The 17,207-nt window shown below is 49.2% G+C and overlaps 1 protein-coding gene across 2 annotated transcripts in view; it reads left to right on the forward strand.

The window, feature by feature from the left end:
• Positions 1-13,716: 13,716 nt before the first annotated feature.
• Positions 13,717-17,207, forward strand: part of SNAPC1 (small nuclear RNA activating complex polypeptide 1) — a 21,014-nt gene continuing 17,523 nt past the window's right edge. The window contains exons 1-2 of one of the 2 annotated variants that reach the window (XR_003093934.1): positions 13,717-13,887; positions 17,036-17,195. Coding sequence is in view for 1 of the 2 variants with exons in the window: in XM_006023071.3 (XP_006023133.1) it covers positions 13,760-13,887; positions 17,036-17,195 (288 nt within the window). In the remaining variant the exon portion in view is untranslated. The remainder of the gene's footprint in view (positions 13,888-17,035; positions 17,196-17,207) is intronic. The other variant, XM_006023071.3, reaches the window with a different exon arrangement.

Consider the following 17,207-nt stretch of genomic DNA (forward strand, 5'->3'; position numbering starts at 1 on the left):
ACTTCTGGTGGTCAGTTAGGGACTGAAAAAAGAAACCCATAGAAGCCCCTTAGCTAACCCGGAGGAAAACACAGTGGTCCAGTGTGTAGGTATTTAAAATACCTTGCTTCAATGTCTGAGCAAAACGTTAGAAATGTTTCTTGAATGAACGGTTACTATACTTTAGGCATAATTTAATTCTTTCCTGGACTCTATGCGCTGTGGCAGTTGCAAAGTTTCAAAAGGATGTGAGCTAAGCACGTAGGCTCTTATGTCTCTGAAAATCAAGATTGAAGTCAAATTGAAAGGGTTGGGGAATTTAGGAACTCTTGATCACTTGGTCTTCAAGGATTAACCTGTTTTTTCTAAATTATTATATGGCTAAAATGCTCATTTAGGTGTCTTTTCTCAAACTGAGAAGTCAGTATTTTAACAAATAAATGGGAACCATCTCAGCACTTACTTCTTCAAGAATTCCTCTTGTTTTATATATAAAGTAGTGCATTGGTGATGGGGTAGCAGTGCTGCAAGTTTTCTACAGTGCAAGTTGAATACACTGAAGAAGAAAAGGATACTGTCCCTTGTTACCCAGAGCTAGATGAGACACGTCTATAGACAGGCCAAAATTGTAGGCTCTTGTTTTTGAAAGTCTGTTTCCCGCAGAATCTTTTACTCCGTAGTTAGGCAAAGCTGAACATCCAGCAGCTCACACTGGGCTCATTTCAGGCACCAATTTTGATAATTTTGGCTGTAACGCTCAATCAGAAAAAAATATCACAAATGCTTTTCATAATACAAAAATTAGAACGTGACCTTCAGTCCTGCTCATCTGTGGAAAGTTACAGGTGTAGCCTTTTAAATAGAAGCGACCAACATTGCACAAACTATATTCTGCAAAGAAATTCAGCAGCAGAGGTTTACTACTCACCTATGCTGTCTTGACGTCCTTTTCCTGCTCAGTTTTTCATGATTTCCTGTCATCCGTCTGCCACCGAGAAAGTGGCTTGAAGAGGCAGCTGTTGGCCTGGTTGGACTAGATTAGCGGTTCTCAATCTTTTGCACCTTACGTCCCACCAACCATTTTGTCCAAAAACCCTGGTCCCACCATGATAAAAACAAAACCCCACAAAATTGCACTGTTCAAGATATCTGTTGATTCATCCATTTGAAGTGCGAACTGATTTTTTTCAATCGGGCAATGAGTTGAAGTCCCACCTTCATGACCTTTGTGTCCCACTAGTGGGACGGTTGAGAAACACCGGACTAGATGATCTCCGGAGGTCATCTGCAGCCCTACTTTCCTATGATTCGGGGACTGTGAAGGGGTCTCCTGGAAAACTAAGCTCTCCCCTCTTATTTAGAAAGCTGATCTATCCGACAAGCAGCTGTAGCCGACCTGTCTGGCATTTGTAAAGCTGCTTTCTTCAAGCGTCAGGCCAATGGCTACAGCTCCAAATACATGTGCCTAAGGAACCTCCTCAAAGACCAGGCTGTTTTCTGATATGAAGCATTTGCATCGTATGCATCTCTTGCCCCTGCTCGAGCCTGCTGTAGTCATCTATGGAGCCTGTTTTAAAGGTACGCGCCATGACATCCTGCCAGTAGCTCAAGAACAGCCTAATGTGTGGAAGCTGCCGAATCGCCTGATGGAGAAAGTCATGCTAGAAGAGCTAATGGGAAAAAGGAGACTCCAGGGGACCCCTGTCTATTATCAATCAAGGGGAGAAGACGACTCGTCCCTGGTCTGTGACTGAATTTTTTTCTGGGCCACGTGAGGGCACTAGAACATGTTTAAAAAAAAAAAAAGAAGAAGAAAAGACAATTTGGGAAGACTTAGCTGGTGTTGAAATATCCTTAAATAATAAAAAGCCTTTAGAGTTTGGCTCCTGTCCTGGCTGAAGTACCTAAAGTAAATGTTAATGGAGAAGGTTACGCAGCCTCGTTGAATTGATTTGCTCAGGGGAAGATTCAGACAAAAAAAACTAACCTTTCCTGTTACAGCCGCGAAATTGTACAAACTTGCAACTGAGTTCCTGTGGGAATCTTTGGTGGTGATTTTCACAACAGAAATAATTTTCAGGATCTGCCAGGTCTTACCTTATCCCCGAGGCGAATGCTTCCCCAAGTCCCTGCGGAAAACATTAGAGTTCGCCGCAGCCCTCGGGAAGACCGAATGATCCCTTAGCCCTCAAAAATCAGTCTTGATAAGACAGAGGTAGTGATGGGTAGCGGCCGGTCAGGTTTGCTGAATGTTTGTCTTCATATAAAATATCAAAAAGTACCTTTTGGCATTTGAACAAAATCAATATTTTTGCATCCTCCTGCTGCTTTCCTTGTATATGGGAGAGACGACACATTTCAGCTGGGAATGTAGAAGGATGCATAATAATGACATGCACGTTCAGCAGCGATGGTGGAAGGAAGAGAAATTGGGTAAAACAGGCATTTTTAAAAGATGTAGCATGACTATTAGTTCTGAAAGGTAGTAGGTAAATTTAAATACTAGCAAAAAGGCAAATGATTCAAAGCTGAAGAGGCGCTGTGTCACTTAGCATCAGGTCCTTGCTATACCTATTTGGACAATCATGTTTGCACAAATGCAATTTATTTTGCAAGGTGAATAAGTAGGTGTCCTATTTCCTAATACCTTAGATAATTATACCATTACTGAACTTTCCCTGTACTCACAACTGTAATTATTATTACCATATCCGCAGGTCTCTTAAATCAGTTGCCTCTTGATTTTTCCTCTGCATGCATTTGGACCAGAATTAAGACGTGTTTAGTTGCTGAAGGAGTTGATTTAACTCCACAACTTCCCAGGAATGTTGTTCCACATTTCCTCCAAACCTGACGATATCTGGTCTTATCGCAGGAACAAGACATGGTAACAATTATCTAAAAATCCAGTTCTGGGGCTCTGAAAGCCATGCTTTTAAAACCCAGTGCCCGGTGAAAGATGAAAGAGGAGTAGGCTGCCAGATACCCTGATCTTAAGGGCATCAAAGCACGTGTCTGGGGTACCTGAAGTGCAAGACAGTCTTTTTCAAGTCACTCAAATACAGCCACTGCAGCTTATGCGAGAGCAGTGCACTGATCCTACAAAATATTGTGTAAAACTCTGGCTGCCTATCCAGATCAATGCAGTTGTTTTCATGGCCCATAGGGTCTGAGTGCCCGCAGGTAGTTAAGAGGACCAAATATCGATTCATAGGCTTCCTGAATCCCAAAAGGAACGGCGCCCGACCGCAGGACTAGCACAGGCCCCAGAATTTCACCATGTAACACGTGCATGAAACTCAGCCAATTTAAGCGATATCAAAACAGGTATGTATTTTCAAAGCGTTCCCACACAATCATGTGGATTAAAAACTTGATTTGCATTATTTATTTAAATGCAAAGATCTGCAGACCAGCTCTTACTTAGGAAGTTGATAAACATGCATTCCCCACCCTTTTTCTTTGAATACTGTTTGCATGCATTTGCTTCTGGTATGGTAACAGGAAGTATTTGTATAGGGGATATATATTTCTATTTTGTCCGTGTTTAGCGTTGGCACCAATGTAATCTTAACGAGTTGACTTCGGAGAGCCTGCACATCTGTCTAGTGAGGCTATTTCAATCATAGCTCTATTCATGAGGTTTTCCACTGTTGCACAGCAGCATGAATCGTTTCAGGAAGAGTGACCTAGGATCCAGAAATCGTGGGCGGAGAGTACATATGAGCCACCATCTAGAGGGTAACGTGCCACAAGTGCTCGTCTGCCCCGCGTCCATGACTTGTACTCGCTGCTGACTAATGTGGATCTTAATCAAATGTGCTGTTGCTCTTCAGTGACTAACTACAAATGATGGAGGCCTACACAAGCACCTACACTGGGTATAATGGTGCTGTGCGCTAGGGCTGGAATTTGTGTAGGAATTTAAAAATGGGCATTCAGCTCCCAACGAAAATCAGGATTTGGGTGCCCAAATCTCTTGGACTCCTTTGAAATGACTCCCTGCCAAATTAGGATTTTCAACCAAAGCTTTTTGTCAAGAGGGATCGTGGATTTAGTTAATTTTCCCGTTTATTCTGAAGCAAGTTTAAATTTTGTCTAAAATGTACTACTGGGTTGATGCGCTGTGATAGGTTTTGTGATGATCTTGCTATTCTCTCACCAAGTATGGCATATTGTATTTGACTGATTTCCCCCCCCCGAAATATTTTGACCTACTTGTGATTGTGTTTCTTCTTGATTGTAAAACATTATGAAAGTCAATAAAAAAAGGGTTTGTTTCCAAATCCTGGCACGTTCATCTTTTGTTCATCTGCCATCTCCGTTCTAAAAAAGTGAAAATGGGCAATGACAGAGCCGCTTTTATGAGAGGTGGATACAACAGACGTGAAGTCACCAGAATACCTAACAAACTCAGTCTTGGGGCGTGATCAAGCTCCTTTTAAAGCAGATGGCAATTGATGCATGCTGCACACTTGAATGCAGAGTGTAAGTAACTGCACATCAAGATTTAACTTACGCACTCATCTAGAGCCAAATCCTGCTAACGTAAATGTAATGGGATGACTCCTATGACTAAATTGGGTCCTTAATGAACAAGAGGCTAAGCGTAATGACATAAATCTCTAGCAGGGAGCTGAGTTACGGAGGTGAGCAGTAATTCTCAACAGGGGTGCAACGCGGTGCTGCAACGTGTCAAGAGCAGGATCAGGCTGTCCCTGCCCCCGCTGCCCGGCCCCTCTACACGGAGGGAAGCACGTAACAGATGCATTCGTTTTCAGGTCACTGAAGTTACGGAGGAGGGCTCGGAGTCCAGAAAGACTGAAAACCACTGGATTAGAGGAATTCAAGAGTGAAAAGCGGGGAGCGCAGTTAGAGCCACAGAAATGGCGAACACGACCGCGCAGAGACGCTTACGTGAGTGATGTCTGAAGTCAAAGACTTCGTAGTGACATCTTGCTTTCAAGGAAAGATTGCAGAAGGTTGGAAAGCTGCCTCCTTCCCAGAGGAGCCAGAGCCGGTTGATTTGTGCTGCTCTCAGTATAAGCAAATGGCTTGGCAGTAACTCCGAATTTATATTATCCTGTTACATTTTCCTGTGTGATCTGGATTAATCTCACATCCCAACCTCCTGGCACTTCTGGAGAAAACAGAAGACCTGAATACAGGCCAGGTCAACTCTTCCCATGAGTTTTTCACAGTACAATTGAACAAAGTCTTATCCATTTTGTATATATTGTATCATGCACTATTCTAGTGCCTATTACCTGCATGCGCATTAACTGGCTATCCGACAATACTATATTCAAAAACATATTAGCAACTCACAGGTTTTCACACTAAATGTGCATTTTTAAAACGCACACTATTTTTCAGGACAAAATTATGTTTGGCACTGGGTGCAATGGAAACAACTCCTGCTGTTTTGCAGTCCCATAATTTACGCACATTTACAGGAATGATTATACTGCCTATGGTTCAATACTTTGGGGTAGAATACGGGTCTGATCTAAAACAACATCGAGAAATTATTTATTTTTATAAATAAATGCTTTTAGGCATGCAGAACAAACCCGTTCCCCCAGGTATATTACCAATCCATTATGGTTTGAAAACCAGTCTGTCACCCAAATTATTCAGCAACGATTGTTTGACACTTGCTGCTCACCCAATACAAAATCCAAAGGAACGTCACCAGGAAATACAAGTGATATATATTTTTTTAAATCAATAGAGCTGAGGGGATTGCTGGCTTCCCAGAAAATTAACTCTGTACCCTATGAAACAGAAATGAGAGCAGAGTTTTTCCCCAACAAAGATCCTGCTGCTTTTCTTCTCTGCATTACAATAACAGGATCTTAAAAGTAATCTGCCAAGAGAGGAGGGTCTGAAATGGTAAAATATGAGGCATGATGACTTGATCCTCTTTCCACACAAACACTCGACTTCCTGATGCCTCGCCCTATCACTTGGGCTCAGTATTTCTATCTTCTTCTGAACTGAAGTTTCCAAAGAAACCCATGAACCTGCACTGCACGTTTAAATCAAATCCAGCATTTAAAAGCCAAACCTATAAAAAGCCTTACTACCCAGACCTCGCTTTAGAGAAAAATCCTGTTCATTTGAATCTAAATGGGCTAGAAACTGTGAAGAAGAAGATGGCAATCTGGTTTCAAAGCGGTCAGCTACGTGCTGGAGCGCTTCATCACGTTCCGCACTTCTCACCACCAGGCCTGGTCAATGATTACCATGTTTATTGAAACCAATAACTTCTCACTTGACTTCAATCAGAGAAGGACTGAGTCCTGAATATTTTAGAAGTTGTGAAAGGAGAAATCTAGTTAATTCCTGAGGGTGGCAGCATGGTATACCAGTCACACGTGTCCTATTTCATACCCTGTAACCCATTTGGGGGATGAAGAAGGGGGTTTGAAAACCATCCTAAGGATGTTGCCCTGTTTTGTCCCTCTGTTTCTCTTGCGCAGATAACAGTCTGAAAGTGAAGCTCCAGAGCTAAATGAACCCAGGGCCTGATCCAGCTTTGACATCCCAATGACCCTAAGCTCCAGCAGAAACGGCAGCTTATCAAGTCTGACATTGGGGGGCAGGAACAGCAGGTGCAGCTCTGAGCTGCCAGCTATTGGAAGACATTTAGTTTCTAACAGCTCTGCTGATGCTTCAGTTCCCGTAACAGATGCGGCAATCAATTGCCAATCTCCGGGAGGACCTGCTGCTATTCAGCAGAAATGCCCTCTGTTCCCAGCGCTTATCTGTCAGGCAATCATCAGTTAAAGGGACAAAGTCCAGGACTAACATCTTATTCATACCCTACTTTTTGAAGTTTGTTTCTGCTGCCCCAAACATTTTTAGCTTTGATCCCTTCATCGGTACTTCAAACGGGTCTGGCTTGAAACAGCAGGTTTGGAAGACTTCACGGATGCAATAAAAGGTATTGAAAAGTATCAAGCAAAACTAAATCATTATCGTTTCAAACCTGCTGTGCAGCAGGTTGATGCTTTCCTGGAACAACAAGGCTCTGCTAGACCCAAAGGGCATTTCTGACAACCCAGCTATTCCCAGCGCATCTATGAGGGCAAGGGAGCCAGGCTGTAGCCGTATAGAGGCAAAAGGAATCAGAACTCATGGTAGAGGTCATCTCTTTTATTAGACCCACTAGATGTTTGCAAAAACATTTCTTTAAACCTCCTTTTTTTTTTAAACCTCTCATTGGCCTGAGAGGTGCTATCTTTTATTAGACCAATGAGATGATCACACAAAAATTTCTCTAGAAATTTTTTTTGCAAACATCCAGTTGGTCTGAGAGAGGGGGGGGTCTCTTTTATGAGACCAACAAGACATTTGCAAACAAAATCCTAAAGATTTGCGTTGTTGGTTTTTTTGCAAACATCTCGGTCTGCGAGGTGACATCTTTTATTAGAGCAATGAGATGCTTGCAAAAAAAAAAAAAAAGTATTTGCAAAAACATTTTCTTTGCAAACCCCCCCCCCAGAACCATCCAGCTGGTCTGAGAGGGGGTATCTTGTATTACAGCAAAGAGATGTTTGCAAAAAAAATTGTAAAGAATTTATTTTGCAAACATCCAGCTGGTCTGAGAGGGGGTCTCTTCTGTTAGAGCAGCCAGATGTTTGCAAACAACATGTCTTTCATTTTTTTCTGGTGGGGGGGCAAACATCCGGCTGGTTCTCAGAGGGGGTCTCTTCTATTAGAAACCAGAGGTGTTTGCAAACATTTCTTTAGCTATTTTTGGGGGGGCAAACATCTCATGGTGCACCTCCACCACGCCCAGGTCTGATTCCTCTATGATGGCAATGACTTCTGCTCCTCTTCCCTGGCCCCCAGCACGAAAGGGGGCTCCAGCCCTCTCCTCCTTTCTGAGTACGTCCCCATCCATCCATCCATCCATCCCCGTGTGAACACGCTCAGCCCTGCCCGGGCACCTCGGCTGTAACTTTTGCTGCTTGGCCCCAGGAGCCCCCCGCCCCTTGCGGGGTCCCCGGCACCGCCGTGCCGTCTGGCAGGGGTGCCAGCCCCGGGGGTGCTGCTGGAGCTGGGCGCTCGGCTCGGCTCGGCTAGGCTCTACGTGCGGCACCGCACCATCCCTCCGCCCCGCCCCGCTCCGCTCCGCCCGCCGCCTACGTGTGTGTGTGCATGCGGGAGCCGGCCGCCCCCCGCGCTTGCACCGCCCAGCCCCGTCCTGCCCCCGCCGCCCCGCAGCAGCTGGACAGCTTTCGGGACGCACACGTGCGGGCCCACAGCCGCCCCGCGCTGCCTCACGAGACACCCGCACGCACCGGGCAGCTGTGCTGTCCTGGCACCGCTCGCAGCACACGCTGGTCGCACCTGGGTGCAGAGGGCGAAGCGAAATTGAAATCAAAAGCCGCCGACTTGCTTGTAGGGCATCCAAATTAGGCCTCTCAAGCTTTTTACACTGCAAACTGGTGAGCTGCGGTCCATACGGCCACTGACCCTTTTTTATAGTGAGTCCGCAGCGTGCCGGTCGCTCCTGGACTTCCAGTCGGGCAGCCGACCCTCCGCCGCCGCGGTTGGGACCCTCTGCTCGAAGGGCCCCGCACCTGCGCCAGGGCTGGCCCCTCTGCCTGGGGTCGGCGGGGCAAACTGTTACCTTGCCACTGGAGCTAGTGCTGGGCATGGCGAGAACGGGCCTGGGAGGATTACAGCAAATCCTCTCATCTTCATAACCAAATGCCAGTGCATTTCTCCGCAGGAGTCCGTTTGCTACATGCTAGGAAGAAATAAGTCTTTCATCCTTTGATTTCTCCTCTGGATTCAGGGCTCGTGATGTTAGAGGGTGGTTACCTTGGTATTTTTTTGCTGGCCACCCACCTTCCAGCTGGAAAGCTGGCAAATGGAGTACTGGAAAAATGCCCTGTCCTTATCGCAAATGCGCAGCATTTCCTTGGCCCGAGGGCAAAGCGGTTGGGTTTCCTGCTCAGAAGAGCAGTGGTCCTCCTTTCCCACAGCCCCGTCCATCTCCCATGAAGGGCAAGGGCAAACTTCCCTCGACTTCACCTAGACTCGCAGAGAGACGGGGCTGGAAGACGCCTCCAGAGTTCATCTAGTCCAACCGCTGAGAAGGGGCTCTTCCGTCTCCAAGTCATCCCGTACAAATCCACTAATTAACCTCTTGGCAAAACTACAGACTCTCAACCCTGACGCAACACAAAACAACACCCCAACCCGCCACGGGTAAAGCAGAGAGACCGGGAAGGCCACCATCCCACGGCAAAAGTTGTGACCGGGGGCAGATGGGGACGTGCAGTTGAACCCCCACCCTTTGATCCCTGCTCCACCCAAAGTTTAAACACAAATTGTCTGGCAGTGGCAGCAGCATTTCTCTTCCGGCAGCACCGAGGGAGTCACTGCACTTATTACTGACCGTTTCTCCTTTTCTTAATGCTCTTCATGTTCCACTAATTAAAACATGATTTATTTGGCAATTCTCCTGCCTGTTAGCTGGCCCTGGTAACGTAGCCCTGCAAATTGTTTTTACCTCTAGCAAAAAACTTGAACTCAGGCATGGAAATAACTTTCAGCAAAGCATTAGATGCGCTGTCAAGATGGTCAGGAAGGTTTGATTTTTCTTGTACGAATCTGGAAGAGATGTACATTGAATTGCAATGACTACAGCAAAATCTTTTGAGCACTTATTGCCTATTTTTTTTTAAATATGGTATATACAGTAAATACGGTATATAGCAGATGAGTACACATTCCAATAAACTTCTATTTATTTTTGCTTCAGTCTTCAACCGAGTAGGCCCCTAGCTGATTAGTAAAGTTTCTAGTTTCTTTTTCCCTGCAGAAAATTATATGGTGTGTTCATGAACGCTGCGCGCCCCTGGAGGCTGGGGGGGCACGGCGACCGCCTGCAGGCAGTGGCAGCGGCATGGCGGCAGGGAGCTCCCGCAGGCAGCCATCATGGTGGCAGTGGCGGGGGGTGGGGAGACCACCCACAGATGCTGGTGGTGGTTTTGGCAGCGAGGGCAGAGGGGTGGCGAGTGGCAACCGCCTGCAGGCGCCGCCGGCAGCATCAGCAGTGGCCAATCTCAAGGGGTGCACGTGCACCTGCGTGCACCCCCTGCGCATCGCCAATGGTTGTGTTATATGCAATGATGCACGGCACGGTCTGCACCCCTCCTTTTCAAAATCCTAGATCTGCCCATGGTTGTTCAAATATGCCTGTGCAGGAACAAGAGGTCACCGTGAACATCCAAGCCCACCAGGTGCCATCTGGCCAGAATACTTCAGGCAGGCCTGTGTCTATAGCCGCCTGCAAGCAAAGTGGTGACGAGGCTAGTGTCACGTCTGCTGCCTGTGACCCCTCACCCAGCACGACCGTTTGCAGCGGGGGGGATTGGAAGTAGCCTTTGGCATGAGTCTGAAGTCAGGGGGAGGGTGTTTGAGTGAAGTCACCTGGAGTCAGCAAACCTGCCCACACTTGCTGCGAGCCCCTGGACTGAGTACGTTGAGTCAGGGGAGGACAGTGCAGAGGGACGCCCCCCCAGCATGGGCTGGGAAAGCTTCTCAGACCTCCCTGCCTCCGACTGAAAGCACACAGACAAGATGGGGTGGAAGGGACCTCCAGAGGTCACATCTAGCCCAGCGGTTCTCAACCTTTTTTGTACCAGGACCCATTTGTAAACAACGATGGCCAGTCCCGACCCACTCCCCCCAGTGTGTGGGGCAGGGGGGCACATGCTGGGCACGGTGGGACCTCTGCCAACCTTCAAGGGCAAAGCCGCTGCTTCCCACACTTTTCTCCTTTCAAGTTTCTTGATCCGTTTTTAAAGTTTGTTCGCGACCCTTTCATATATGCTCATGACCCACGGGTTGAGAAACGCTGCTCTAGTCCAACCCCCTCCTGAAGGCAGGATCAGCCCTATCCAAACCACCCTGTATAAACCATGAGGTTGAAGTTGGTTGCTTATTCCCAGTTCCTTATTCCCAGTTCCCTATTCCTTATTCCCAGTTTCTTATTCCTTATTCCCGGTTCCTTTATCAAAGCTAATCCACACCCAATAAAAACTTGTTATTAATGAATTACACATCCTAAAGAGAGAATTTCATTAGCTTTGTATATGTACTATTTAATATGTAAAATAATATCCCACATCAAGTACAAAACCCTAAATGAAGGTCAGATTAGGATGAGATTATGGGGCAAAATACTTTTTAGGCCACCCCAAATTTCCTGTCGATGTCACTGGGGGACTGTCCCAAAGAACCCTGACCACAATCCTGCCCGGCCCAAAGCACGGTTTGGCTGTGCCAGGCTGCCAAATAACAGCACGCATGTCCACTATACAAAGTATAAGGGTTTGAATAAGGAACTGGCTTTCGGGCTGGGATTATGGCTAGCAATTCTGCTTGGGCCACCCATCAGAATACCTCTGTGCCACCGGGGGACTCTCCTGGACATCTGTGACCAGAGACTTGCCCGGCTCAAAGTGTGGTTTGGGTGTGCCAGGCTGCCAACAGACAGCACCCTAGCTGCTGTGCTAAGTACATGGACCCGAATAAGGAACTGGATTTGGGGCTGGGATTATACCCAGAAATCCTTGTTGGGCCACCCCAGACCACGTCTCTGTGCCACCGGAGAACACTCCTGAACATCTCTGACGAGAGACTTGCCTGGCCCAAAGCGCGGTTTGGCTGTGTCAGGCTGACAATTGACAGTACCCTCCCAGCCACTGTGCTAAATACATGGACCCGAATAAAGAACTGGATTTTGGGCAGGGATTATAGCTAGGAATCCTTCTTGGGCCACCCCAGATCATGTCTCTGTGGCACTGGGGGACTCTCCTGGACATCTCTGAACAGAGACTTGGCCAGGCCAAAGCGCGGTTTGGCCGTTCCAGGCCAGCCGCTGTGCTAAATACATGGTTTTGAATTAGGAGCTGGCTGGTGGGCTGGGATTAGAGATGGAAATGCTTCTTTGGCCACCCCACGCCATGACTCTGGTGCACTGGGCCACTCTCCCGGACACCTCTAATCAGGGTCTTGCCTGGCCCAAAGCGCAGCTCGGCGGTGCCAGGCTGTCAGCCCCCCATCCCCACTGCATGAAATGCATTGGTTTGAATAAGGAATTGGCTTTTGGGCTGGGATTATACTTAGAAACCCTTTTTTGGGCCACTCCTTGATTTACCCCCGTGCTACCAGGGAACTCTCCTGGACATCTCTGACAAAAGACTTGCCCGGCTCAAAAGGCGGTTTTGGCCATGCCCGGGTGCTAACTGACAGCACCCCAGCCCCTGTGCCAGATATATGGACCCGAATAAGGAACAGGCTGTTGGGCTAGGATTACAGCTCAAAATCCCACTTGGGCCACCCCATGGCATAGCTCTGTGCCCCCGGAGGACTCTCGTGGACATCTTTGACCAGAGACTTGCCCGGCCCAAGACGCGGTTTGGCCGTGCCCGGCTGCCACCTGACAGCACCCCAGCCACTGTGCTAAGTATAGTGGTTTGAATAAGGGACTGTGTTTTGGACTGGGATTAGAGATGTCCTTGTTGGGTCACCCCACTCTATGACTCTGCGGCACCGGGCGATTCTCCCAGGCATCCCCCACAGTACTGTCCGGCCCAAAGCACGGTTTGGCTCTGCCACGTCATCAACTCAGAGCCTCTTCCCCAGCGACTGTACTAAGGACAATGACTTGAATAAGGAACTTTTTTTGGACTGGGTTTAGAAATGGAAATCCTTCTTGGCCACCCCACGCCACGCCTCTGTGGCACTGGGGGTCTCCCCCGCACATCCCCGACCAGAGTCTGGCCCGGCCCAGAGCGCGGTTTCTTCACATGTGGGGCTTCACATGACCGCAGCCCCACATCCATTAATATAATAAAAGGCTTAGTCCGGCTGTCTGCGTGTCTGTCTGTAATGCTCCCAGCCAGATGCGTGTGCGCCCCCGAGAGGGGTCTACATTAGCTTTGAAAAAGGAACCAGGAATAAGGAATAGGGAAGCGAGAATAAACAACCAGCTTCATCCTCACGTATCATCCATCATCTACGCTCAACACAAGACTACCCTCAACCCCGGGGGCTGCGTGTACGGGATCGTTGCTTGTTTCCACCCAGACCGTTATTTCTGGTGCCCAGGGGACTCAGGGAGGCATCAGGATGCTGCAGAGAGCAAGGCCTGATGCCGGGATGGGCCCTGTCTCCAACAGGATGGCACCCATTGGTACCCTTCCTTTATGCAGGCGGTGCGGGGGAGACCCCCTGCCCTTGGGGCAAGCCCGCCAGCGCCAATAGGCTGCAGCAGGTGCATGGGGGGCTGAAAGAGCTGGGGTGAGAAGGGCTCAGCCCTGCTTCCACACAGCCACAGGGGGAAGGCAGCTGCCTGGGCCTGGCACTACAGCCACTGCACACAGCCACCTCCCCTGGCCCCTGCATTCAGGGAGCGTGGTTGAACACTCACGCATGCGCACTGGAGAGGGAGTGCATGGTGGGGTTCTGGGCACGTACGCATGCACCTTGGTAGGAGGGTGGGGAAGTGGATGGGCGTGTGCGCATGCGCTCTGGGAGGGAGTAGACGAGGGTCTGAAAGTGCGCATGCGCCCAGGGAAGGAGGGCGAGGAGAGGCAGGAGGGAGAAAAGAGTATCAGCAGGTTGGAGGGTGAGCGTGTACGCATGTGTGCATGCCCAGAGCCGTCCTCGAGCTGCAGCGCAGGCGCAGTAGGGGCGGAGCGGGTGGGTTGGCGCATGCGCCGTGCGACGGGCGCTGCCGAGGGCCGGGATGAGCTGCCCGCCGGGGCTGCAGCAGGACTGCGAGCGGCTGCTCGACGACTTCCAGGCCACCGACAGCATCCGCTTCGAGACCTTCGCACAGCTCTGGCGCCAGCGCCGCTTTTACAGCATCTTCCAGTGAGTGCCCCTCCGCCCCGCCTCCTGCAGCGCCGAGCACCCGGGCTGCACCCGGCCCTGCGGTCCCGGGGCTGCCCCCGCGTGTGAGGATTGGGTCCTGGGGGCTGGTACTGCCCCCCCCCTCCCCCCCCATGCACCACGATGGGGTCCTGACACGATTTGCAAGATAAGCCCAGATGCTAAAAACAGCCAGGGGGAAAAAGTGTTTCGTGGGTACTTAAGGAGGGACAATAGGTTTGCATGTCTAAGATCGCAGACTAAAAGAGGCATCGGTGTGTGTTTTTTAGGCAGAGGTTTCAGATCGGAGGCCGTACATAGCGGTAGCGCCCCGACGGCTCTGCCCGGCGTCGGCTTTCTGAGTTCTTTGCAACGGAAGAATTGCTCTGGGTTTTTTTCCCCACATTTAATTAAAAAAAAAAAAAAAAAAGCGAAGCACTGCTAAGTGCGCGCACGTAAGCTGCGGAGGGGAGCCTGGAGTCTGAAAAGGTCGAGAGCCGCGGGGCTAAAGACCGTGAGAAACGCCCGTGGCAAAACCATTGGAATCTCTTTAATAAGGAAAAGTCAGTAAGCAGGGAGCACCAATAGAGATTTCTGGGGCCGATGCCAACAGCTGATTTTTAAGGAGGTATATCCACCAATGCCCATCCGATTATCAGCTGCATGCTGCCTCAGAAAGTGTGTTGTGGGGGGAGGGGAGAGGGAGGTGGCATGGGGAGGGCAGGTCAAGGCCCCTGCGGTGAGGGGGGGAGTGGGGCTGGGGCAGGGTGTGGGACAGCTGTGGCGCGTCGGGGGGCATATGGGGGGGGGGTTGGGCATTTGCCCCCCGGTATCTGCACAGGACACAGGCGGGGGGGGCCGTGGCTGGCGGCTCATAACTTCCCTCCCAGCACTGCTGTTGCCCACCCCACACAGATTTGGGGGCACGCGCTCCTCCATGCCCTGCTGGATGAGCAGAGGGAGCTGCCGGAGAAGCGAATGAGCCGCCAGACAAGCGGCACACAGCAACAGGAGCCACCCCTTCTCTTGGCCCCCAGCCCCTGCCCCACTCACTCCTCACTGTGGGGGCCTTGATTTGCCCCCTCGTGCCCCTCCCCTTTCGCATGAGCCGACTTACCAGCTGCGCACAGCTCTTCATGCTGCCGGCTGTGCTTCTCACTGCCTACGTGCTGTGTTGCAGCTGCATGCGTGCATGCATGCACGGGCCATTTATTAGCCAAATTATTGACCACATCAGGCCAATTTCCAATATAGACAACTTTCTTTATATCAATGTGAATCTGATATCGGACTGATGTATTAGTGCACCTCTAGCAATAAAGCCTTGCCTACAGTAAGAGTTTCCCATGACAAAAGTTATGTGAGCCCACTCTAGTCAGCACTTCTTAAGGCACCAGAGCTCATACGTGCTGTGGCGCTCGTGCTGGCACTGCATCCTTGCTACAAGTAACCGAGTCAGTGGGATGTGAAGTACCCAGTGGGAAGGCACTTTGCCGTGCACACAGCGTGACGTGGGAGAGATGTGCTCTGGGATGTGGAGCCTCCATGGAGACCGGATAGGGGCTGCTGCGAAAGGGAGTCCAGCCAGCAGCCAGATCCGCCGTTTTTGCCCCAAGCCTGCTGTAGTGGTTGTAGCTGTCAACAATATTTCTTTGTAGAGGATGACCAAAGGCTATAGGTGCCTGGAAGATGCCTAGACCTATTTGTTACCCACCTGTTCTCAGTAATGGCTTCTGCTGACCTGCTCAGAAAGGAGTCCTCTATAATAGGGGAAGAGACGAAGCTCCATATCCAGACTGTCATAACCCAGTGATTTTGGTGCCTCGGCACGATGGAATTTTCTTGCCACATGAGAGCCTATTGCACAGCGAAGGTTTTTGCTGCACAGAGGAACCTCGGTGCAGGAGAGTTCCCGCCAATTTGCAGCTTTCTTTGCAGGATGCATTTCTTCCTTGCAGCACAGAAATGCACGGTGCAAAGAGTTCCCGCTATTCGAATGCAAATTTGTGTCCCGCTATTGGCCAGCTCTAAATTATTCACGCGTATCGGCTGGTAATTGGCCTGCTGGCCGTTTAAAAATTCGCGCGACTTCCGCCCAAGTCGAAGAACTTTGAGCACGCTGCAGAGTGCCTCTAAAGAGATCTGACTTGCGGCTAGCTGATCGATAGACTGATCACCTATCGATCCTTCTCCCCGTCGCCAAGCGCAGTCCCAGCCGTCCCCTTTCCCTGCCGGCTTTGTTTACGGATGGATTCACTGGCTTGGGCCCCGCCAGCTGGAACAACTCCCGTGGTTGTTCAGATGACCGGACCATCTGCGTCGCAACTACAGGCGGCGTAAGTAAACGTTTTTGCAACCATTAAACCTTGTCTGCCTCTCCATTCACCAGCCCGCCCAGACGAATGAGCAATTTCTAACTCGCCTTGAGTCGGCTCTGGCCGTCCGAGATACAGAAAAGGTTCTTTGGGTGAATCCTTAGACCAACACGGCTACAACCTACACCCCAGCTCCATATCCAGGCATCCAAAAGAGCAGAGGAGGAAGTTTCTGCTAGAGCACTTGAAGACTGTCCTGGAGGATCAAAGGGATGAAAAATGTTCTTTGCAAAGATTGATAGGCTGAGCAAGCAACATAACTGCAGTTCCCAGGCATGAGCCAAAGTCTGGAGATCACCTACTTGGCAGCCTGCTCTTGTCTGTAAGAAGTGCTCCATCTGAGGCACTGAGAGCTATCACATGTTTATGCTATCTGCCATCTTATGGGCATCTTGTGTGTGGACACACACAAGCCTTTTTCAACAGCATTTGAGATCTATGGACAGAACTTTGCCGTGTGGACCAGGCATAATATAAGGAACACCTAGCAGTGCAAGAACCTAATGCTGTATGCAGAAGCACTGAAGACTCGGATGTTACATCCTATGCTCACCATATGGGATTTTAGCTTATCACATCTTTAAGAATGTAGACCCTTTGTTTAAGCCATGGTGAGATTTGAGAGCTTTAAGATGAACTGTCCTTGAATACTTGCCAGTTAAAATTGGACATTTATTCTGATACAGATTTTTGGTATATTGTGAACACCTTTTAAAAACTATAGTTCCATCATTATTTTCTCTAATGCATTTCTCTCTTTCTCTTTGTCTATTTAGTGGTAAAATAAGGCCATTAGAGTTGAATAAGTTTACGAAGAAAGCTTTGGATCTGACACGTCAGTACTTCTTGCCTCCGTACACTTTTCAGATTCGAGTTGGTGCACTGTATCTTCTGTATGGATTGTATAATACACAACTTTGTCAGCCAAAGCAGAAGGTAATTTTGGGG

The sequence above is a fragment of the Alligator sinensis genome, unplaced genomic scaffold (genome assembly GCF_000455745.1).
Source record: "Alligator sinensis unplaced genomic scaffold, ASM45574v1 scaffold50_1, whole genome shotgun sequence".
In the NCBI taxonomy this organism is placed as follows: Eukaryota; Metazoa; Chordata; order Crocodylia; family Alligatoridae; genus Alligator; species Alligator sinensis.